The 25,359-nt window shown below is 39.6% G+C and overlaps 2 protein-coding genes and 1 long non-coding RNA gene across 15 annotated transcripts in view; 1 reads left to right on the forward strand and 2 right to left on the reverse strand.

Annotated features, from left to right (window-relative positions):
• BST1 (bone marrow stromal cell antigen 1) overlaps positions 1-1,320 on the reverse strand; it is a 52,995-nt gene extending 51,675 nt beyond the window's left edge. For 2 of the 9 annotated variants that reach the window (XR_005833386.1, XR_005833385.1), the window contains exon 1: positions 556-1,314. Coding sequence is in view for 5 of the 9 variants with exons in the window: in XM_040624876.1 (XP_040480810.1) it covers positions 556-722 (167 nt within the window). In the remaining 4 variants the exon portion in view is untranslated. Of the gene's footprint in view, positions 1-555 lie in introns of all 9 variants that reach the window. The other 7 variants (XM_040624876.1, XM_008685788.2, XR_005833387.1 and 4 more) reach the window with 6 other exon arrangements.
• Positions 1,321-2,107: 787 nt separating this feature from the next.
• Positions 2,108-16,985, reverse strand: FAM200B (family with sequence similarity 200 member B). 5 transcript variants are annotated; one of them, XM_040624882.1, is made up of 3 exons: positions 16,580-16,712; positions 8,038-8,185; positions 2,108-2,251 (listed from the first exon to the last, which is right to left on the reverse strand). In XM_040624882.1, the coding sequence occupies exons 1-3, from the start codon at positions 16,642-16,644 to the stop codon at positions 2,216-2,218; spliced, it is 249 nt and encodes an 82-aa protein (XP_040480816.1). In that variant the 5' UTR covers positions 16,645-16,712; the 3' UTR covers positions 2,108-2,215. The 5 variants fall into 5 exon arrangements, 4 of the variants coding, with proteins under 4 accessions (XP_040480816.1, XP_040480815.1, XP_040480814.1 ...); XM_040624881.1 differs by lacking the exon at positions 2,108-2,251 and adding an exon at positions 2,919-3,081; XM_040624880.1 differs by lacking the exon at positions 2,108-2,251 and adding an exon at positions 4,740-5,317.
• On the forward strand, positions 16,957-22,313 carry LOC103658315. The gene is made up of 4 exons (XR_567123.2): positions 16,957-17,094; positions 17,896-17,919; positions 20,207-20,430; positions 21,449-22,313. It is a non-coding gene; the product is annotated as an uncharacterized LOC103658315 (long non-coding RNA).
• The last annotated feature ends 3,046 nt before the right edge of the window (positions 22,314-25,359 follow it).

The following is a 25,359-nucleotide window of genomic DNA, read 5'->3' on the forward strand; positions in this document are numbered from 1 at the left end:
TCTTATATTATTTTCTGCTCTTTTTATTTGTCTGAAATGATTCAGAAAAAAAAAAAAAACTGGCACAAGAAAAAGACATTATGAAAATAGAAAAAGTAGGTCCAAAGAAAGGAACAAAAATTAGTAAGAAGCACTGTGCTGGCAAGAGACATTCAAACTCATAAACTCCTCTAGGTTTCAGAGGATATGAAATTTGAATTCCCCAAGTCCCTGGATTCACCAATTTCCAGGTGGGTCTCCTGGGTCTGACCATTCTGGCTAAGCACATGCTTACTGGCTGTCATCCAGACTCACCTCTACTTAACCCTCGCCTCTAGACTGACGGACCACAGCCTCCTTCGCTTACACACTTAAACACACACACACACACCCCTCACCCTTAGACTTCCCACCCTCTGCACTTGGCTCCCCGGACCTTTAGAACCCCCACCTTCCCCCGCTCACACGTCTCGGTCGAGATCGTCCACTCCCCCCACCCCCTACCCTTCAGACTCCATCTGCCCCTCCCGACACCTTCCTCACCTCTAGACCTCCCCGCTTCCCCGGCCGGCTCACCGCTGGTCCGGATTCAGCCGGGCGATGTACTCCGCGCATCGGCCCCGCATAATGCTCTCCAGGTGCCTGGTGGTGCCTTCTCCGCGCCACCGGGCGCCCCCAGCGCCCGCGACCACCACCAGCAGCAGCAGCAGCAGCAGCGAAGGCGTGAGCCCCCGGGCTGTCATCGCGGGCGACTTGTCCCTCCAACTCTGCTTCTGACTCAACTTCTCTGGCACCTAGATGACTCCCTCCAGCTGCGCTCCGACACCACACCCCCTGGCTTCCTGCCTCTGCGAGCGGCTTCAGGTCCAAGATTGAGTTGGGACTTGACTGGCGACAGGACTCTTGGCTCTTGGCTAATTTTTTTTTAAAGGTTTTATTTTTAAGTAATCTCTATAGAGATTACTTGGGTGTAACAAGGTGGGGCTCCAACTCACAACCCCGAGATCAACACTCGCACGCTCTAAGGACTGAGACGTTTTTGTTTTTGTTTTGATTGAAGTATAGTTAACATACAGTGTTATGCGAGTTTCAGGTGTACAACGTAGTGATTCGACAGTTGTGTATACACTACTCAATGCTCACCACCTGTCACCATAAGTTATTATATTATTGCCTATATTGCCTGTGCTGTACTTTTCATCTCCCTGACTTATTTTGTAACGTATTTTATGTACCTTTTAATCCTCTTCAGTTATTTCGCCCATCCCCCACCCACCTACACCTGGCAACCACCAGTTTGACAAACAAACAGACAAACAAAAACTGGCTCCGCTAATATTGGCCAGAGTCCCGGAGAAAGGAGCCCCCACAGAGGTGAAGTTGGGGAACAGGTGAGGAAAGTTTAAGTCATCAAAAGAAAGATTTTTCTGGCCCCAAACTGACACCTTTGACAGATGCCCTCTCTTCCACCAAAGACGAGTGGGTTTTGTTTTCAGGAAATAATAACTGCCAGACTAATATTTATTGAGTTGCTATTATGTGCCAAGCACTCCATAAGCAGTTTTCAATTACTTTTCAAAATATCCTGCCAGTTAGGTTTATCATTCCCATTTTACAGATGAGGAAATTCAGGGAAGTTAAGTAATTTGTTGGAGGTCATAATCTCCTCTCCAGATAGATGCAAAATCCTCCAGACAGTCAGTTCAGAGAGCCAGGATGGCTAGAATGGCACTTGGAATTCTGGAGGCCCTAATCTTCAATTCTCACAGTAATAATGGCTGTGAACTCCGAGTGCCTCAGGGCAGGCATTTGGTAAATATGGGAAGCTGGCAAGAGGTGGAGGTTGGTGGGTTTTATAACATTTTATGTGAATCTTTCTCTCTTTTTATTATCAACATTTATAACCATGGGCGCCTGTGTGGCTCAGTTGGTTAAGCGACTGCCTTTGGCTCAGGTCATGATCCTGGAGTCCCAGGATGAGTACCGCATCAGGCCCCCTGCTCATCAGGTGGCCTGCTGAGACCTCTGACCCTCTCTCAAACAAATAAATACGATCTTAAAATAAATAAATAAATAAATAAATAAATAAATAAATAAATAAATAAAGTTTATAACCCAAACCCACATTGACCTGTCCAGCCTGTCCAGTCCACTTTCCAGATAGAAGCATTTTTGTTTCAAAAGTTTTTTGTATTTACTTCCATGTTTCCAAATAACATGCCTATATGCTGTTTCTTCATGTTTCCTTCTTAGATTCTATTCTTTTGACTTCCTAGGATGGAAAAGGAAATTTTATCTTTAACCTCACACATCCTCAAAAGGCATCCTTCTGTGCCTTTCATCATCCTGAAACACATCACAGGTCATAATAATATGAATGCTGATTACTGATTTAAAGCTTGTATCTAAAAAACAGAACTCAACAACACAAAAATAAGAAGAAAAGCAACACAAATTTTAAAATGGGCAAAATTGTTGAACAGATATCTCAGCAAAGAAAATAGGTCCACTACAAGGTATTTACCAAGAAAAAGATGAAAACATGTCTACTGGGGCGCCTGGGCGGCTCAGTTGGTTAAGCAACTGGCTTTGGCTCATGTCATGATCCCGGGTTCCTGAGATTGAGCCCCACATAGAGCTCTCTACTCAGCGGGGAGCCTGCTTCTCCCTCTCCCTCTGCTGCTTCGCTTGCTTCTGCTCTCTCCCCTTCTCAAATACATAAATAAAAGCTTAAAAAAAAAAGAAAATGAAAACGTGTCTACCCAGATGTATACATGAAATATTGTTCATTGGGCTTAATCCATAATAGCCCCTAAATTAAACAATGTAAATGTCCAACAAGAATAAACAGTGATCTAGTCATACAATGGAAAACCACTTAGCAATTCAAAGGCATGAACTACTGATACACTGAAGCATCTAAAAGTATATATACTGAGTGAAAGAAGCCACACATAAACACATACTTTATTATTCCCCTTACAGGAAGTTCCAGAAGGCGGCATAGGATGCTGACATATATAGAGAGTTGGGGGAAAGAGATACCAGATGGTACCAATTGCCTGAGCAAAGCCAGAATAATGGGAAAGAATGCGGCTTCTCCTGGAAAAGATTAAAAAATTAGTTTGGTAAACAGAGTGCAGGTTGAGACTTGCCAGGAAAGCTAGGGTTACATCTCAAAGACCTTGAACTCAATACTAATATGGATGTTGTTTTCTTGAACATTAAGAGCCTTCAATAATTTTGGACTTCCTTATTAAAAGTTTTGTCTTAGGGGCACCTGGATGGCTCAGTGGGTTAAGCATCTGCCTTCAGCTCAGGTCATGATCCCAGGGTCCTAAGATTGAGCCCCACATCGGGCTCCCTGCTCAGTGGGGAACCTGGTTCTCCCTCTCCTGCTCCCTCCTGCTTGTGCTCTCTCTCTCCGTCAAATAAATTAAAAAAAAAAAATCTGTCTTAAAAAATAAAAAAATAAAAAATAAGAAAGAAAAAGAAAGAAGGAAAGAAAAAAGAAAGAGGGAGGGAGGGTGGGAGGAAGGAAGGAAGAAATTTCTTTTGTTATTGGCCTTCTTGGTTGCTAAAGGATGAAGCAAGAGAAGAGAGATGAGGCATTTAAAGGTCTTAGAACAGGGACACCTCAGTGGTTCAGTCGGTTAAACGTTCAACTCTTGATCTCAGCTCAGGTCTTGATCTCAGTGTCAGGAGTTTGAAACCCACATTGGAGGTAGTGTTTATTTGGGCGGGGGGTGGGGGGGAGGTCTGAATCCAAGGGTGGAGTGAGCCACAGTCCTAGAGAGTGGTCTCAGTTCAGAGGGCAGAAGCATGTGCCATATAAGTTATCCCCAGGCTTTGAAACCTAATGGAGTTTGCCCAGGTGGACCTCTGAAGGTGATTGAATGGCGACTCCTTTTTGCCTCTCATTTTCTCCCTTTTTGAATGGGAATGGTTGTGACTGTTACCTAGGTCTGTCCCACCACTGTATTTTTGAAGCACAGAACTGGAGTTCTAATTTCACAGGTTCACAGATAAGAGGATTTTGCCTCAGTACAGATTATACCCATCCTGTACCCACATCTAATTTAGGTGATTTAGATGTAAGATTTGAGCCTTTGAGCTGGTGAGACTTAGATGAGATTTTGAACTTGAGTTGATGTTGTGATGGGCTGAGACTTGTGGACACTTCAGGAGAGGGGAGTGTATTTCTCAAGCAAGATGGATGTGAGTCTTTGTGAAGAGTGGACTGGGATAGGTTGAGTGCCCCCTTCACTACCCAGAAGATGTCCAGATCTGAATTCCTGAAACTTGAATATGTTGTCTTACCTGGTAAAAAGGATTTTGCACAAGTGACATATACTGACAGAAAACCACAAGATCTCTGGATCAGAAAGAATTAATTACTCATAGCAAAAAACCCAGCCAGGTCAGTACTGTTGGTGCCCATACCCCGATTTCCCAGCATGACATGGTAAGGGCCAGGTGTCCCCGTCCATCCTGCGGTTTGTTGCACCACAACAGACTCTAGGGTGTTATGGAGTTGAGGGTATTATCTCTCCAGCCTCCCCTCCAGAGAGATTATCCATTACTCTGGTACGCAAGCAAACATCTCTGAAGAGGGGAAGAGGCTTTATCTTTACTTCCCTGGGGTGTTTCTAGCTTCATCATCCTAAACTGTCTCCCTTCACAAACATTCTTAACTTGGATGCAAATACCTTCAAAGGATCCCCACTGAGCAGACACGTGAAATATTCATGGAGAATTGTCTTCCAGCACTTTATTTCAAGCACAAAGAAAGTGGGGGGAAAAATTACGTTCAATAGAATACAAAATATGGAAAATCAAATATTACAATAATGCGAGGTGTGGTGGCTGCCGGAAAGGCACTGCTAACCTTTATGATTTTAGAGAAAGCCCTTGCCAAAAGAAACATCACTAGTTAAAAAAAAAAAAAATCACTCGCTGGAGTCAGTGAACACATAAAGAAAAGCAGAAGTTAAAATTAGTTTGAGAAAGACAAATGAAGCAATTCCAGTTGCTTATTTATCATCAACAGTGTGAGGAAGCTGTATCAATCAGTGCCGTTGGCGGATGCTCACAGAGGTTATCGAACAAAATCAGATTTCAAAACGTAAAAAGGGCGTTGCTACACATTCCATGATTATTCCTGAGAATATGACCTCCAGTTCAGATATTAGAGACCACCGTTCATCAAATGCGTACTGAATACCCACTTACTACGCATCACATCAAAGGGACACAAACTCCTCTCCTGCAGAGCACGCATCCCAGGGGGCAGACGGACAGAACTCGTAATCAGATAAATACAAGGACAACTGGTACACTACAAAGAGAAAGAAAGGGAACAATGGAACAAAAACTACAGTGGTTAGGAAAATCCTCTCTAGTGAAGTAACATTTAATTCAGTTTATTCTCGAAATATCGGTCAGTGAGTCATTTATTTATTTATTAATAATCTTTCACCCAACAAGGGGTTCAAACTCACAACCCTGAGATCAAGACCTGAGCCGAAATCGAGTCAGATGCTTAACTGACTGAGCCTGAACCCAGGCGTCCCTGGAGTGTCTTTTATTTTTTTTAGATTTTTATTTATTTGAGAGAGAGAGAGAGAACACCAGCAAGAAGGAGGGCAGAGAGAGGAAGAAGCAGACTCCCTGTTGAGCAGGGAGCCCGAAATTGGACTCTGTCCCAGGACCCTGGGATCATGACTTGAGCCAGAGGCAGACGCCCAACCGTCTGAGCCACCCAGGTGCCCCTGGAGTGTCTTTTAAAACCTAATTCAGATCATATCTTTTCTTCACATAGCCCTTCTTCAATTGCTCTCCATTTCACTGACAAAAACCCAGAGGCCCTATGATGCTACAGAGCCCTTCATGATTTGGTCCCCAAATAGTTCCCTGACCTTCTTTCTTATTACTCTTTCTCCACTTACCTTTAAAATATTCTAAGCCTTATTTATTATCTCTGTCTCTCTGCCAGAACATTAAGTTCCACTATAGAATGACCTTTGCTTTTAGAGACATCCCGATGTCTCTAAAACAGTTCTCGGACTCTAACAGAAGTTTATTAAATTTTTGTTCAATGAATGTAAAGTTACATTATGATTTTATTAGTATTTAAATATAACAAAAATAAAAATAAAGTTATCGCATACAATGCTATATTAACATCTAAATACAATGCAGAAAAATATCACAAAATAAGAAACACAAAAACAAAAATCAGGGAAGGTTTATTTACTGTGATGGGTGTGCTTGCCTGCTCATAAGTTCATTCCAGTCTGGAACACAGGAGGACAATGCTACCCGCATACCTGCTGCACCATCCCATCCATTTCTTTCCTTTGTTTTTAACTGGGTTAAGACTGAAAACCCTAGCTCACACAAGCTAGTTGTTGTGAATGGTAATAATAGCGGGACACTCTTTCTACTTAGCAGAGGAAAGTCTTCCTTTACCTTAATCCAAAATGCTGATAAACTTAATGTTTCATAATCGCTCTTCAATGTATATGAAGAACTGAGCTGCAATAATTCACTCTCTTCTTCAGGCACCAAGTTTAACTCAATTATTGATTCTGGGTTTCGAAAAGCAAACGGATCTTTTACCCAGCACTTTTCTCTTAATGTTTCAAATTTCTCTTCTGGGAAGAAATGGTTAAAAGTTTGAGACAGAGAAGTGAGATGCAACAATATCTCTAATTTTATTTCTTTCAAAATGTTTTCACTAATAATATTCTCTTCAATATGTTGCAAAAATCTTGGAAACATGTAGTAGCTAGGACGGTTGCTTTTAAGCCTCGCTTGCCATAACAATAACGTCTTTCGGAATCCCTGGATACGTTCGACATGCTGGAATATATCACTATTTTTCCCCTGTAGTTTTAAACTCAGTTCATTAAGAATGCCAAATATATCAGTTAAATATGCCAATTTCATTACCCAAATATCATCTTCAAAAATACTTGCCAAATTAGATTTTTTTTCAATAAGAAAAATGTGAATCTCTTTCCTGAGTTCGTAAACCCTGCTTAGTATCTTCCCGTGAGACAACCAACGGACTTTGGTATGATATAGTAAGTGGGTATGATTAGGTCCAATCTCTGAACAAAATGTTTCAAGAAGCTGGTTATTTAGTGAGCTTCCTTTAATAAAGTTAACAACTTTGACTGCATTTTTCAATACTTCCATGAGATTCTGTGGGATTTCTCTGGATGCTAAAGCTTCACAATGTATAAAACAATGATTCCACACAGCGCCATTATTAGTAACTTCTAGCAATTTTTTAATTACTCTGCTATGTTTTCCCGTTATGCTTGCTGCTCCGTCGCTTGTAATTCCTTTGCAGTTTTTCCAGTTTAGTTTATATTGACCAACAACACACTTTTCTAATTCTGTAAAAATATCTAATCCACTTAGGTGTGAGGTTATATTTAAACAACACAAAAAATCCTCCATAAAATCATCTTGCCATGCATATCTGACATAAACTAAGAGTGTTGTGCAGCTCCCCATATCAGTGCTTTCATCAAGCTGGATTGCAAAATCTATACCAGACCGCAACCGGGCAAGGAGCATTGTTTCTAAATGTTCTGCAATAGTACAAATGCGAAGAGATACTGTGTTATCACTAGTTATCGTTTTTAATTTATCAGCTGATTTGTCGTCAAAAATTGTACGTACCATATCCAGACACGCTGGAAGAATTATTTTTTCGGAAGCTGTGCGAGCCATTTTCTCTTTTACTACTCGATATGCAACTAAGTATGATGATAATAAGGCTTTCTCACTAACGGCCGTAGAACCACCAAGAAACTGTGTTGACAACTTTACATCTTTTTTCTTTCTTTGAAAATATTCAAGAGGCTTATCAATAAGTTCAGCATGCTGAGTTTCTAAGTGTCTTTTTAATTTTGAAGGTTTTAAGCTTTCATTTGCAAGAATATTATTACAAATAACACACTGAGGTCTGTCATTTTCAAAGGGTTTTTCACATTTGATAAAACCGTATTTTAAATAATCTTCATTATAACGTCTTGCACTTACTTTTTTCTTTTTGAAATGTGGCTCAAACGAAGTTGAAGATTGCAAAGTAGAGTCAATATTTTTCTCCATATTGTCACTATTCACATTTCTAGATCCAGGAGTTGAACTTGAACAGGCTTCTGCATATTTCACTTCATTTTTCCTCTTTCTTTTAAAAAAGATATGATCCATTTTAAAAGTAATTTCGATTAAAATGTTTTAACTGCTACTAACAAAAAAAAAAAAAGAAATTTTATATATATATAGCTTAGATAACACCTTTCCAAAAAATGCAGTTTGCAAATACATCTCAGTTGAACATCTCAGAATTCACGTCTAGTTGCAAAGTCATGGTAACATAAAACTAGACTGCTCACCAACTTTATTATGAAAATTGAACAAGATACCAGTGGACAAAGGATTGAAAAACCATTTCTTAGCCAGTATACATTCTATTCATTATATGCCCTCCATTAATTATCTTTTCACATATTAAAATTGACCTTAGTATTCCTTGCAGCACATTTCTGACAGAGGATTCATGCAAAGCACTTGATACTTTATATTTTCTTTTGTTTTAAAAAGATTTTCATTGTGACTCACAGAACTGATTCCATGACCTACGGATGGGTCACACACAGAATGTGAAAAATACTGATACAGAGACATTTTCCTCTGCTGTGTTGAGCTTGAGTATGTCTGTTTGATGATCAAAGCAGCAAGCTAATGTGCTAGACTGCTGGCTGGTACAGGAACTTTCTTGAAGTGGTAGGTATATATCTTATATTTTCATTCTTGATACTTTTTGATGGCAAGAGTTTTTAAGAATGCCAGTATGGTCAGACCCATTGAGGATCCAAGGAGGCTTTCCATAGCTAGGTCAACTACCAGGCTGTACCTGATGATATATTTTTAGAACTTTATTGGAATGCATCCTTGCCCTGGGAATAAAAGCAGAGATATGACATTAAAACTTTACAATACAGAGAGTATTATTGCCAGCTATGGCAACCTTTGTGACATCTAAGATCATGGGTGCTGAAGCAAAAAGCCTAAAGCTCTTCTCATCACTCTATATCACCTTAGGGCTATTTCTGTAAAGCAAATCACCTAAACCGAAATTGGTAAATAGAAAAAATAATGTTAGTAAAGCCTGCAAGTCAGCATCAGGAGTTGCAAAGTACACTTACAAAGCTGAATACAGCAAGTTCATTCACCGTCATATACTTCCTCTTAGCTCAGTTTGGTTGTCTATCTCACAAGTACAGGTATCCCCCACTTTCTAAAAGTTCGTGTTATGCCATTTCACTTTTAGGACAGACCTACATTAATACCTATTTTTGCTCACTAAAAGAAATCTAAAGAGGATTTTCACTTCTATGAAAAAAGCCATTACCGTACTAATGTAGGTCTTTGGTTAGAAACAAAGTGGCATGGTACGAGCTTTCAGAAAGCAGGGGATTTCATAGGAATGCTCTACTTCTGAAGGGGAAACCTGCACTTAATGCAGTGCCTCTTTGATTTTAGCGTATTTGGGTGTTAGCGCTGTAACACAGCACTTCCTTACACACCCTTCCATCAATTGTTTCACCTTTCCAGGGGAAGAGGGTGAAGGCTTATATTTACTGTAATGTTTATTAGAAATTCAATGACTTGGGGCACCAGGGTGGCTCAGTCGGTTGAGCATCTGAATCTTGGTTTGGGCCCAGGTCATGATCTCGGGGTCACAAGATTGATCCTTTGTTGGGCTGCCTGCGCTCAGTGCAGTCTACTTAGAATTCTTTTCCTCTTCCTCTCCCTCCCTCTCAGCCCCCCCGCAATTCACATCCGCCACATGCACTCTCTCAAACACATAAATAATAGGGCGCCTGCCTTACTCGGTTGGTAAAGCAGCCACTTTTGGCTCAGGTCCTGATCCCAGAGTCCTGGGACTGAGTCCCATGTCTGGCTCCCTTCTCAGTGGGGAGTCGGCTTCTCCCTCTCCTCATGCTCTCTCTTGCTCTTTCAATTAAAGAAATGAAATCTTCAAAAAAATAAACCCACAAATACATAAATAAAATCTTTTTAAAAAGAAATTCAGCGTCTTAGTGTTATTAACTTTTATCAGAATTGTTTGCATTAACTCTATTTTCCTATTATCTGTATTCTTGATGCTGTCTCACTAGTCAAGGAAGAACCGATCATCCCCCAGAACTATCCTAGGGATGGCTGACAGCAAACAGCTGGACCCAGTTTGCACAACTTTCATATGCAAACTAACTGTACCAGAGCCCGCCCTACCTGCACATCCCTACCTCCTCCCCCATTGGGCTCTTACACTCTGGCAATATTTCCCTTGGCCCTAATCATCCCAGGAACAACAATTTTGTTGAAATTAATCAAAAATCCAATTCTAAACCTGATTAGCCTGCTTACCATACCTCACTCATTCCTTCCCTAGAAAATACGCAGACTTTCTCATAATACAGGGTTTTCCAGTTTCCCTTCCACTCCCTCTCCTCCTGACCAAGCCTAGTGTTTCCCCATGTGGCCCTCCTTGCGTGGCTTGGCATGCTCTATCTCCTGTTTCTAGGGATCTGGGAGTATAAAAACTTCCTACTTCGTGACAGCCATTTGTGTGTGTGTCTTACCATGCCTCATTAAAACAAATCCTGAGTACATTTAATTATTTTTTTAAATATTTTTATTTATTTGAGAGAGAGAAAGCAAGAGACAGAGCAGAAGCAGAGTGGGGAGGGGCAGAGTGAGCAGTAGATTCCCAGGCTGAGCGGAGAGCCCAATGTGGGGCTCAGTCCCAGGACCCTGAGATCATGACCCTGAGTCGATGGCAGACGCTTAACCGACTGAGCCACCCAGGCGCCCCCTGAATATATTTTAAATCATTTTTCTTTTGTTATTGCTCTAGTTACAAAGTTATAAAGTGTGGTCCTAATCCTATTTTCCCCATAAGGTATGTTATGTTTTAGTATACATTCTACATTCCATGAGTTCTTCCAGGAAGTCATAGTGTTAAAGCTGAAACACCCATTATCTTAAGATTACTTATTATTACTTGTCTGGTGAATGGATTTCCCCCACTCACTTGAAAGGACTATTGGAATCCCCCAGTTTGGGGGACATACTAAATATTTTTCACTGTGGCTATCACCCATTCTTCACCGAGTGAAACAGAGTGGAGCACACTACACAAGGTACAGGTGTCAAGAATACAGGCAACCTGCAAAAATGTGCTACACATTGTTTGAATGCCATCAATGTTCATCAGCCTGTTGTCATTGTACTTATGGGGGGGGTCTAATTTTTAATAATAAAGCCAGCTTTGAAAGAGGCATCACAGAGAACGGTAACCTTGAAACAAGATGTTCCCAGAGGGAGCCATAGCCTTGGTGATATTCTTCTGTAAGATTTCATTAATTACATCCCTATGGACTTTACTATTAACAATAATTTGACAATAATTGACAAATGGAGGAGATGTATCCATCACAGTGGTATCATACGGAGTATTCACTGCCTTAAAAATCCCCTATGTTCTGCCTATTCATCCCTACCTCCCTCCAATCCCTGGTAATCACTGTTTTTTTTCTGCTGTCTCCAGTTTCACTTTTTCCAGAATGTCATATAGTTGGAATTACACCGTATGTAGCCTTTGCAGATTGACTTCTTTCACCTAGTAATATGCAATTAAGGTTCCTCCACGTCTTTTCATGGCTTGATAGCTCATTTCTTTTTAGCACAGAGTAATATTCCATTGTCTGGATACAAAAGTTTATTTATTCATTCACCTACTGATAAAGACATCTTGGTTGCTTCTAAATCTTGGCAATTATGAATAAAGCTGCTATAAAAATCAGTGGCAGGTTTTTGTGTGAACGTAATTTTTCAACTCCTTTGGGTAAATACTAAGGAATCTGATTGCTGGATTGTACGTACAGTGTGTTTTTAGTGAGGATCCCAGCAAAGGCTGTTTATGTTTTTGTTGCTGGAGCATACCAAAAATTGTACACACAGATTATGCATCATAGACAAGGTGTAGTTGGTTTTTTGTTTTTGTTTTTTGGTTTTTTTTGGCAATGGTGTCTACATTTGTTAACTCATTCATATTGGCAGATTTCAAATAATGCCAAAAGGACTATTCTAGGATCTCATGAGTTGTGAAGGCCTAGCATGCTACTCAGTTACCCTGTTGGTCTCTCTGATATGAACTGTCAGAAAACAGAACCAAAAAAAAAAAAAAAAAAAAGAAAACAGAACCAAGTTAGAACTGAAGGGTATAGATCTGAAGGTATAGGCAGGGGTAAAGGTGGCTGGTGACATGGGTCACACGATTTAGCGTAATTCAGTGAAAAACAGATGTAGAGAGCTGGTCAAGAGAAATCTCTCTTATTTGGTCAGTTTAGGGTTAGACAACTGTTAAATCTTGAACTTAAGGGCTGAAACTTTATGAGATGGAAAGCTTTACCGGGCATTCTGGAACAATGTTGGAATGCAGCTTTAGGAAGGTGCCAGGAAGGCAGCAGAAGCCACTTGAGAAAACAGCTGTTGCTATAGGAGTAGGATTAAACTGTAATATGCAATAGCACAAAATGCATCACCTTGTCTCTGGGCCAGCACTCTCCTGGCATAGTTTTCTGTTTATAGTAATATAAAGGGTTGGTGCCATAAGGCAGACCTACAAATAGGGACAGAGGTCAGGGTTTATTCGCTAGAAAGGTGGCAGTTTTAGGTGTTGGTTGCCCTAAGAGGGACTTGGAAATAGCAACTTGGCTAGTTATTATAAATGCTTTAACTACAGCTGAGTAGCCTAAATAGCTGGAAATCTACTGTATACAGTACCTGCCTACACTTAGAAAGATGTATATCTGGGAGAGAATTCAGGGACCGGTAGATGCCTTTGACTTCATCTTGGTTAGATGTTTCCTTGAAAGATGACATGTTCCAAATATTTCACCTTGGTCTGAAAAAGGCAAAGCTTTTCTTTGGAGGTCTTATGTCCTATCTTCCAAGAGGTAGTAGGACTAAAGAGTTTATTTCTCTCGGATGTCAGAGCATGGTGTACTAAATTGTTCAAAAAACAACTGCATCTAGGTTTCTTTTTAATGAATAACAAGAGTTGGAGAGAAAGTCACAGTAGCCCTGAAGCAATCTGACTGAGATATATAGCTGCCCTTAATAGGTGAGAGAACAATTACTGACTCTCTTCCTCTCATAATTAAAAGTTCCCACAAGGATGCTCACTTGTTTTAAATACTTCTTTCCCTCTAAGAACTCTCATAACACTACAGGTTTTTGTTTGTTTGTTTGTTTTAAGATTTTACTTTTAAGTAATCTCTACACCCAAGACGGGGTTTGAACTTACAACCACAAGATAAAGAGTCACATGTTCTATGGACTGAGCCAGCCAGATGCCCCTGAAACCACTACAATTTTAAGGATAAAATATGCCATGTCTCCCTTTTTTTTTTTTTTAATTTATTTATTTGACAGAGATAGAGACAGCCAGCGAGAGAGAGAGAGAGGGAACACAAGCAGGGGGAGTGGGAGAGGAAGAAGCAGGCTCATAGTGGAGGAGCCTGATGTGGGGCTCGATCCCATAACGCCAGGATCAGGCCCTGAGCCAAAGGCAGACGCTTAACCGCTGTGCCACCCAGGCGCCCCCCTCCCTTTTTTTTTTTCATAGATATTCTACCCTATATAGCTAAAGAAAAATGGAGCTAAATATAAGAAAAATGGAGCTAAACATGCTCCGAAGTCTTTTGTTTGCCCTCCTTTTTCTTTACTTGTCTCTGAAAGGTGCCTTAATGGGAAGTCAGAGGAGTTTGGGGAATAGGTTCAAATCTGAGCTTTTTGGTCTAAGTTTTGGAGTTTTAATTTGAAGAGACATATCCTTAATTAGAACTCAATGTAAATCAGAGCATATACATATCATAAGATGAGCAAGTACATCCGTGTAACTCCACAGCCCAGATGGACTCTGTTGGGACAGATCCCTTCTGGCCAAACTTAAAATATCATAAATGTGTGCAATGATGCTTAAGACATATGCACTGAGATTGACTGCTATGGATGTACAACCACATTTCCGAGGAATAATGCTCTTTAATCAGCTGTGCTTATGGCTTAGCCATCCTTCAGGACAGAATTTCAATTAAGATGATCAACTATTTACAGTTGAAGGTTTCATTAATATAGTCATGTGATACGGTTTCAGGTTACTGACTTTGCACTAATGAATCTTATCTACCTGCTCAAAGAATGTGTTTGTCATATGGTGGGTACTCAATAAATGTATTTGAAAGAATAAATGAAGGAATGATTGACACTATTTTTAGTATTTTTTTAGTATTTTTACTATTACTATTATCTCATTTGAAAAATAAGTTACAAACTATATTTGAACAATTTAGTAATATGTAAGACAAAGGCTAGTAAAACATATTATCTAAAATAGGATAATCAAAGATATCCTATTTTATAATAAACCATTTATGTTCAGTAGTAGAAAGAATGGTCCTATAAAAAAATAAATGTAAACTATGTTTAGATTTAGCTTATAAAGCTTAATACCTAAATCTACCTAAAAATAACTCATATAAAAATACTAATATCTTATTTATATTATTATAGGTATGAATTATTCTTTTAGACAAAAACTGTCATTTAATCATTCTGGTCTTCTATATTTTTACTACTCCTATTTCAACCCAATTCTCCTTGAGAGTTTATAATTGGCTATGCTCCAGACTCTTGTATTCAAAAAGTATTCTTAAAGAGCTTACTTCCTCTCCTAAATCAGATAATTCACTTACAGTAATAGTAGAGGTAATGTATTAGGGTATAGACCTGGTAGGTGTGGTAATGAAAGCATGGGGAAGTCCTTTTCTTTTCTTTTTTAAGTTTATTTATTTATTAAGTAATCTCTACCCCCAACGTGGGGCTCTAACTCATGACCCCAAGATCAAGAGTCGCATGCTCTTCTGATTCAGCCAGCCAGGCACCCTGGGGTTAGTCCTTCTCTAACTGAAAAAGGATGCAAGGTATCAGTTAAATGGAACACGTTAAGTAGAAAATGGTGCAAGTTTGATAGAGAGGGTATGAAATAGTTATCTAGGAAAGTGGTACTATGAATGGTCTAGGAAAATGTTTCAGGATTTTAAGCTGTATGCATGATTATCTTATATGCTTAATGCAATGATCATTATTGCTATAAGTTTACTAGGTGGTCTTTAATTCCCTGCCACTAATTCTTACCTCTTACATTACATGTTATCTCTCATGGTGTTATGAATATTATGCTCTTTTTTTAAGTAAACTCTACCCTGAATGTGGGGCTCAAACTCATGACCTGGAGGTTAAGAGTAGCATGCTCTACCAACTGAGCCAAACAGGCACTCTTAAAAATACAGCTTTGATCAGTTTCCTCATAATTCAAAAACCGCTAATGGTTCTGAGCTGGTGCATTCTCCTCAGGACAATATCCTTTAAATCTAAGCCTCATCTTATCTTTCTAGGTATCTCCTTCATCCCATACCTTCAAACAATTCTACATTTTAAGTTCTAAGACTATCGAAGTTCTTGAAATATATCATGCGTTTCCACGAATTTGCTTCTGACTAGTATTCTGTTTGTATGGACTACTCCTAAGTCATTTGAAATCCTATTCATTCTTGAAATGTTTTAGCTCAAATGCTATAGCATCTATCGACTCAACTAACGTTTAAGTATTTACAATGTACCAAGCACTGGGCAAACAAAGCAAAAAAAAAAAAAGATAGTGAAAAAGTAATATATGGAAATACCTGTTCAGCTGTTATGATGAATGAACCAGAGTTACAACACACTGACAAATCTTAAGAACAACATTAAGAAAACAAGCAAACTGCAAAAGGATATCACATTACTGATTGTTAAAATCATGCAAAACAGTACTAAATATGAAATTAAAATTAAACATAAAGGTGCTTGGGGGAGTGGTTACCTTGGTCAAGAGGGAACAGAATGAGATTGCGTAGAGCAGACAAAGGACTTCAATTTATTTTATCAAACAATTTATGTAATTTGTTTCTCCAGTGAGATGGCAAGTACACAATGTATGAGTTAGACTTTTGTTTCTATCTTTTGTCTAAAATATTCTACTTTTTAAAAGAATCTACAAGACTTGATTCCCTCCTGCAGGCATTGCAGATCTGTCTCATAACCAGTAACTTAATTCTTGCACTCTCTTTTGTTTCCCTTTACACATATTAGTGCAGTAGACCTTAAGGGTAGGGAGTTCCAGGTATCATCACCTCTGGATATATTCGCACGTTATCCTCTTCAGCAGATTCCTGTTCCCTCCCGCGCTCTCAGGCCCAAATAGGGCGCCTCTAAGAATTTCAGCCTGACCCTTTCAGCCGACCTTAGAACAGCTCCGCTCAAATCCCGGACTGCTGTTCCCCTTCCCCCGGGACACCTCAATTCGTCTCCTGAGCAAAACCAGAATGTGCTTCCCCCAACGAACCCCGGAGTATCGCCCCTTAGCAGTCTTTGGTCCACTCCTATCACAGGCTGCCTTTCTCCTCACCTCCAGCCCAGCGCCGCAAGCCTCCCGTTTCGCCCGTCGAGCGGCGATTCAGCGCGTCCCCCCATTCCCTACGCAACACCACTTCCGGCCTAACCTTGGCACCCACAAACGTCTCATTTCCAGCCGGAAAAGCTGGTTCGGTCCTCTGCGCAAGCGCAAAACCGGGGGCCGGGTCGCAGCTTCTTGTCCAAACGCTCGCGCGACAGTCTCGCGGTTTTTCCTTCCCCTGCGGGGTTTTTTTTGAACTGTGTGGCGCTAATTCCAACTTGACAGCGTAATTCCAACTTGCGTGCTTGGCTGCAGGCTGACCCGAGCCTGAGGCGACTTTGTACACTTGACCTGCGGTCCGTAGGACCCCTGCAGCCCGGAGCGGACCAGGCTCGTCCCGGCCGGGTCCCGGCACCATGGGGGCGGAGAAGAAGTTGCTGCCGATCAAGGAGGCCTTTCAGCTGGCGCAGCAGCCGCACCAGAACCAGGCGAAGCTGGTGGTGGCGCTGAGCCGCACCTATCGCACGGTAAGCCCGGCCCCGGGCCTCGGCCGCCGCCCCTCGCCCTCCCCGGACCAGCGTCCCCCAGGGGCCTCGCGTGGCCCTCCGGACTCCAACGTTCTGAACCTTCCCGGCCCAGTTCGGAGAGGTCTGGAGACCTGAGCGAGGTCGCACGGGCACCCCTTCTCCCCAGCGGCCTCCGGCGCGGACCCCCGAGTGACCCGTGAGCGCACGCAGATCCTGACAGTCTTTATAAGAGGATTGTAGGGAATTTTGAATTTTAGTACCGTTTTACCTGGTTTACTTATTTAGAGACCCATATTGTATTTAATGATCACAGTCTTGTGTCTCTTCAAGTTAACAGTTCACTAATTTTTAACATAAATCTGCATTTCATTAACCAGTTTTAAAAGATAAATATGCATTTATATTTCTTCCCTGTAATGATTTTAACAAAACACACTTCTTTATTATTGACAAAATCAGTCAGTGCAAATAAGTGCATCTTTGTTACAAGCCAGCTATTTTTCAGGTTGATATACTTAATTGCCTTTTATTATCATCTTAAGAAATAAAAAAATAGAAAAAAGCGTTTCTTTCTCTCAAGCTCATTTCCTTATTTGGCAGGATTACACAAAGAGTTAAAAAAACTGTTTCTTTCACTGGATTTTCAAAACTTTTTTTGATTAGTAAATATTTTACATGCTCAAAGTACATAGAAAAAAATGCACCGAGAAGACTCACTCCTTTCCTAGTCCCCATCCAGTACTGTCCCTCATAGTCTTTTACAGCTAACCATTTTTAATTAGTTTCTTGTTTATCCTTCAGGTCTTCACGCAAATACAAGCAAATGTGAGTATGCGTTCTTATTTCCCTTCATTCCTCCTTCAATATTTTCTACATTGTTCTGCACTTTGCTTTTTTCATTTAATAGTATATTCTGGATACTCCTTATCACTGTCTAGTTAGATTTCCTCATTCATTTTTGTTTTTTTAAACTGTCACATAGTCCATTTTGTGGACATACTCCAATTTATAGCCAACGCACTATAAGTACACATTTGTGTTGTTTCCAGTCTTTACATATTAGAAACGAGATATATATCTATATATAGATATATAGATATATATCTATATATATATATTTTTTAAGTAGCCTGTGTGCCCAACGTTGAGGGCTCAAACTCACAACCCCGAGATCAAAGAGTGGCATGCTCTACTGACTGAGCCAGCCAGGCACCCCTAGAAACATTGTTTTAATGAATACATGTTTCCTACATTTGCAAGGGTAACTGTCAGCTTGTCTGCAGAGAATTGCTGGGTCAAAGAGGAAATGTATTTGTAAATGTGATAATTACAGTTGCCCTTTATAGAGTGGTCCATTCTATAGTCCCAGCAGCCAAGTATGAGAGGCATTTTTTTTTTTTTTTTTTGAGGGTGTTTGGGAACCACTGAAATATAATTGGTGGGATTTTTTTTTTTTTTTTTAGGATTTTATCTATTTGACAGAGAGAGGACACAAGCATGGGGAGTGGTAGGCAGAGGGAGATGATGAGCAGAGAGCCTGACGAGGGCCTCAATCACAGGAGCCTGGAATCATGACCTGAGCAGAAGGCAGATACTTAACTGACTGAGCCACCCAGGAACTCCTGGGGGGATGTTTTTGATAGATAAGAAAATTTATAAGTAAGAGCCTGAATAGTGTAGGAATAGGAGTTACAATGATAAATGATATATCAAAAAGAAATTGCTGTGTTATAGGAAGGCGAAATTATAAAAGGCAGTGTTGAATTGACATCAGTGGGGTTTTTCTTTCCTTTTTTTTTTTTTTTTAACTGAACTGTATTTGTCTTTGGTGCGTTTTTCTAAATAGACCGAAGGATGTGTAGAAAAATCAAATCTTTTGTAAACAAAATCTTTTGCTGCTTTCCTCCATAACAGAATTAACTCAAAAACAGGAGAGACACAAGTAAATGATTACCCAAGTCTGTTTTCCTTAATCATTTCTTCTTCTGGATAGATGATTACAAGTTATTAAGGAATAAAGATTTTAGTTTAATAAATTATTATTTTGGGGAGTCTTAGGTCAGTGCTAGGAATAAAGACATCAATGTAGTTTGTAAAGGACTGGTTTTATATATCTGGTTATCAGTAAAACATTTTTTCAGGAGGCATTTGTTCATACCTTAAATACATTATGATAGTCTGTAAATATGAAATCTGCAGCAGAGCAAGAAATAGAATTTGCACCAGTTTATTACTTCATTTAGCCAAATAGAAGGAAGATGAAGACAGCAACATTTCAAGTTATTTTAATTATTTTACTTTCTCTTGAAAATACTATGCAAGTTTTGTCAATTTTTATTAACATTTACAATGAGTGTATGTATCATCTAAAAATTTACTGGGTTGAAAGCCTTAAGGGCTTTTATAATTTAGAGAAAAGACAGCTAGGGTTCTAAATTTATATGTGATGATAAATAGGGGCACCTGGGTAGGTCATGATCTCAGGGTCATGAGATGGAGCCCCACATCGGGCTCCCTTCTGCCGAGTCTGCTCTTCTCTCTCTCTCTCTCTCTCTCACTCAAATAAATAAAGGCTTTCAAAAAATAAAATATGTGTGATGGTAAGTATGTTTATGGTATATGTACATACATACACATTTATGTCACATGAAAGTCACCTCGTACATTTTTTTCTGCAGGATAAATATTACAATCAAAAGCTAATTTACTATATAATGCTAGATTTACTTTATTTACTTACTATAATGCTAGCTTTAATTTAAAAAACTTAAGAACCAGTTTCAGGTAAATGTATTTAAATGAGCACTCTACTTAGGAAAGAAGTTAAATTTTGGTCCAAAAATTATTGCATTCTTGTTATTTGGCAAATATTATTTCAGGTAAGGGTTATTTTGAGACTGTATTAAATGCATGTGTAGTATACCTGTGACTATGAATGAAATTAACATAGCTTTTTTCTTTTTTCTGGTTTTTTTTTTTTTTTTTGCATAAATTGTACTTTCCTCATGAGTTATTATTAAATTCTAGAATTCTGAACTTGGAGAAAATCAGATGGTTGTCATTACGCCTCCTGGGAATAGTTTGATTTTTTTTTTTTCCTTTTCCTTTTCAGGACTGAGGCAAATAGCAGTGAAGTTCAGTGTTTGTTGTGCCAGATTCTAAATAAGTTCTTGGGAAATATGCTGGAAAAAGGCCAGATTGATAATGTTTTGTGCATTAAATGGATGAAGCTCTTCTTATTAGACTGTGAGATAAAATTCCAAACGTGAGGATACAGGCAGTCGTGGCTCTTTCAAGACTTAAGATGTATGGGTAATGATTGCCCCATGGTTAAAGGTATGTGCTACTTCATAGATTTTGTTTGATTTAAATGTACAGTAGTCGAATTTTTCCTTATTAAATATATAATATATAATAAGAGAGAAGAGTGTGTGATACATGCACACATCCCATTTAAAGATACATTGTTTCAATAGCAATCCTTTGATACCAGATGGGTATCCTATAATTTAAGTACCCAGAATTAGAGCAGACCCACAGGTCAAGCAAGGGTTTACTCCCACAAGACTGCCCCCACTTCAGATACCAGCCACAAGTCCCAGGTATCCCCAAACTACTTGCACTTCTACCTACCTAACTACAAATTTGGGGGATTCCCATGACCACCACACCCCCTCCTAAGGTATAAAAATTCTCTAGAATGACTGACAGAATTCAAGTAAGTGCTGTGCTTACTATTAGAGTTTTATTGTAAAGGATACAACTGCAACAGCCAAATGGAAGAGATACATAGGGCAAAGTATGGGAGACAGGGAGTGCAGAGCTTCCATGACCTGTGTGGGTATCCCACCTTCCCAGCACATTGATGTGTTCACCAACCTAGAAGCTTGAGCCTGGTTGTTTCAGGGTTTTTTATGAGATTTCATTAAGTAGGGATGTTGGATTAAATCATTGGCTATTTGAACCAATCTCTAGTCCCTCTCCCCTACCTGAAAATAAGGGAATGGGCCTGAAAATTCCAGCCCTGTAATCACCTAATTAGCTTTTCAGGTGATGAGCTTCCCTCCTGAAGCTATCTAGGGACCTCTAACCCCCACCTTGAGTCACCACATTACCATAAACTCCAGTAAAGTTGAGAGGGATTCCAGAATAACAAAGACACTCCTTTCACTCAGGACATGCCAAGGTTTTTTGAACTCTGAACCAGGGACAAAGATCAAATACATTTTTTTATTACTCCATAAAAGAATAATAAAATGGACACATATACGAAGTTAAGAAATGGAATGCTGAGGTACCTTTTTAACTGTCTTGTGCCTTTTTCTGAATGTATTTCCCCTTCCTTCCTTTCCAGAAGAAAACACTATCCTGAATTTTGTGTTACTCATTACGCCTGTCTTGACCCCAGGACCCCAGGATAATGACCCGAGCCAAAGGCAGATGCTTAGCCAACTGAGCTACCCATGCACCCCATGAACTAAGCTTCTATCAGCATTATCAAACATGTGGAAGAATTTTTCTGGCCAATAATGCCTAGAGGCAGTGTTAGGGACTGAGTTGTGTGTCCACAAAATTCATATGTTGAAGCCCTAACTCCCAATACCTCAGAATGTGACTGTGTGTGGAGATAGGGTCTTTAAAGAGGTGATTAAGTAAAAGTAAGGCCTTTGAGAGGGGGCCCTCATCCAATTTGACTGGTGTTTTATAAGAAAAGGAAATTAGAACATGTCCATGTAGAGAGGAAGGGCCATGTGAGGGCCCTGCAAGAGGACATCTATCTACAGCCAAGAAAAGAGGCCTCAAGAACCCAAACCTGTCGATGCTTTGATCTTTGGACTTCTAGCTTCCAAAACCAAGAAAATAAATTTCTGTTTTTTAAGTCACCTAGTCTATAGGATTTTTGTTATGGCAACCCCAGTAAACTAATAAAGTTAGAATTATTAGATGGTAGGATTATGTACATGTTCAGCTTAATTAATAATTCTGATATTTTTCTAAAGTAATTGGACTAATTTGCAATTCTACTAGCAGTGTATGAGAATTCTTGTTCTGCATTCTTGCCCAAATATGATACTGTCAGACTTTCACTTTTTCTAGTCTGGTAGGGGAGGAATGAAAATACTAACGGTCATTTTAATTGCATTTTCCTGACAAGAGTTGAATATCTTCATGTGTTTCTTGTTTCTATATCAATAAAATGCCTTTTATATCTTTGTCCACTTCTTTGTTGTGCCATGTTTTTTACTGATGGATAGAAGTTAATTTTAATGAGAGTAAGATTTATCCTTTAATGGCCTGTCCTCTTTTTTTCTTATTTAAGAAATTCTTCCCACCCCCAGAGTATTAAAAAAGATATTCTCTCAATTTTTTTCTGAATGTTTACATTTGAATCCTTCTACCTGGAATTTTTTTTTAATGTTTGGTTTGAGGGAAGTATATAATTTCATTTCCCCCATGTTAATAACAGTTGGCCCAGGCCTATTTATTGAATTGTCTTTTATTTTTCCTCAGCTGATCAACAGTGGCAGCTTTGTCATACATCAGAAGTCTGCATGGAATGTGGTCCTCTTTCTGGTCTCTCGGTTATAATTTTTGTCTACCACTAGACCAGCATGACATTACCTCCCCCTCTTTCTTTTAAAGAGAAAGAGTTTGCGGGGGTGGGGGAGTCGGTGGGGGAGAGAGATAATCTTAAACAGGTGGAGCCCAACATGGGACTCGATCTCACAACCTTGAGATTACTACCTGAGCCAAAATCAAGAGTCAGACGCTTAACCGACTGAGCCACCCAGGTACCCCTACATCGCTTTTTTTTTTTTTTTTAAGATTTTATTTGTGTGAGAGAGAAGGAGATCATGAGTAGGGGGGAGGGGTAGAGGGAGAAGCAGATTCCCTGCTGAGCAGGGAGCCGGATGCGGGGCTCAATCCCAAGACCCTGAGGTCATGACCTGAGCTGAAGGCAGACACTTAACTGATTGAGCCACCCAGGTGCCCCCACATTGTCTTAATTATTATGTTTTTGTAATCTTAATATCTGGTAGTATTTCAAAAATTTTTGATTTAAATGATATATGACATATAGTTATTTAACCATCAACATGTACATGATCCTGAAACTGTCAAATGTGGGAGTAGAGCTGAATAATTATATTTAAGCATAGGAAATGCGTTTTGCTCCAAAGATTAAAAATTCTTTTCAAGGCAACACAATTAAAATCAAACTAATGGGACTTTTAAAAGCCATTTCTAATATGGGACTCAAGTTTGGGGTATTTTCGATGGGGTTTTAGGTGAAAAAAGATGGTGGGCCATGAGTTGATAATTATTGAAGCTGATTTAGTGTATTAATTTTATAGGTTTCACTGGTTTATATTCTTTTTCCTTTTTTTTTAAAAGACTTTATTTGAGAGAGAGAGAGCCCGAGCATAGAAGGAGAGGGAGAAACAGACTCCCTGCTGAGCGGAGAGCCTGACTTGGAACTGGATCCCTAGAACCCTGAGATCATGACCTGAGCTGAAGTCAGACACTTAACCCACTGACTTCTCAGGTGCCCCAGTGGTTTATTTTCTTAACAGATACAGAATGCATCACTTGTTAGATAATTATATTGGGTCCTTTCTACTTTGTCTTTTTGTTTCTTAAGATTTTGTACTTAGCTCAGATAATTCCATGTCTTCAGCAGGCTAGTGATAACATCATGTCACATGTACATAAAGTTAATAGATTCGAAAATCATCCTTCTTTCTTACTATTATGAAAAATTTCAAAGCAAAGAATAATAAAATGAACTATTATCAATATTTGGCCAATTTTCTGTTCCTTGCCCCCTGAATACCTCCATCCCCCATATACACACACACATATACATACTTCCTGCACCCTACTCTCCGCTCGAACTATTTTAAATCTTGGCCATCATAGCATTTCATCTAATATCCAGTGTTCATGTTTTCTTTCTTTCTTTCTTTCTTTCTTTCTTTCTTTCTTTCTTTCTTTCTTTCTTTCTTTCTTTCTTTCTCTTCTTTCTTTCTCTTCCTTCCTTTCTTTCTTTCTTTCTTTCTCTTCTTTCTTTCTCTTCCTTTCTTTCTTTCTTTCTTTCTTTCTTTCTTTCTTTCTCTCTCTCTTTCTTTCAATTTTATTTCATTTATTTGACAGAGAGAGAGACAGCCAGTGAGAGAGGGAACACCAGCAGGGGGAGTGGGAGAGGAAGAAGCAGGCTCCCAGGGGAGCAGGGAGCTCCATCCCAGGACTCTGGGATCACGCCCTGAGCTGAAGGCAAACGCTAAAGGACTGAGCCACCCAGGCGCCCCAATGTTTTTCTAATTTTCTAAAAAAAAAATGTCTTCACCCTTGTTTCTTTGAATTGGAATCTAAACCATGTCCATACATTTCATGCGATTAATATTTCTTACCATATCTTATAATACATAATAGGCTGTCTTTGCCTCCTTGACATTTATTTGTTGTAGAGATTAGGTCATTTGTCTAGTTGAATATTTCATATCCTGGATTGAACTGATTTTATCCTCATACTATCACTCAAACTATTCTATCATGTATTTCCAATAAACTGATAGTTAAGTTGGGTTGTTTTTTTTTTTTAAGATTTTATTTATTTGACAGGCAGCGAGAGAGGGAACACAAGCAGGGGGAGTGGGAGAGGGAGAAGCAGGCTTCCCAGGGAGCAGGGAGCCCTACGCTGGGCTAGGTCCGAGAACGCTGGGATCATGACCTGAGCTGAAGGCAGATGCTTAATGACTGAGCCACCCAGGCGCCTGTGATAGTTAAGTTTAAATGATGGCTACATTAAAGTTTTAACTTTGGGAAGGTGGGGGAGTTAAAAATACTGATCCAGTGGTTTATAAACAAACATTCTGTTATGTTGATATCAGGAGGAGAAATACTGATAACATTTTTGAAACGGCATCCTAATATATATGAATTATGGATTACAAAGCAGTGATATAATTTCTATAAACCAGGTTCCTCTCTATCTTATTCTCTCTAACCTCCCTATTTATACAAATGGGGAAACTAAGGCCCAGAGAGTTAAGTATTTGCCAAAGGCCAAACATCTAATTTAACAGTAGAAGTAGGGCTCTTAGGTTACCTGGATAGCTCAGACGGTTTAGTGTCTGCCTTGGGCTCAGGTCATGATCTCAGGTGAGATCAAGCCCTGCATCGGGCTCCATGCTCAGCAGGGAGTCTGCTTGAGATTTTCTCCTCCTTCTGCCCCTCCTGCTCGTGCACTCCCTCCCCCCCCCC

The sequence above is a fragment of the Ursus maritimus genome, unplaced genomic scaffold, assembly GCF_017311325.1.
Source record: "Ursus maritimus isolate PB19 unplaced genomic scaffold, ASM1731132v1 scaffold_8, whole genome shotgun sequence".
NCBI lineage: Eukaryota > Metazoa > Chordata > Mammalia > Carnivora > Ursidae > Ursus > Ursus maritimus.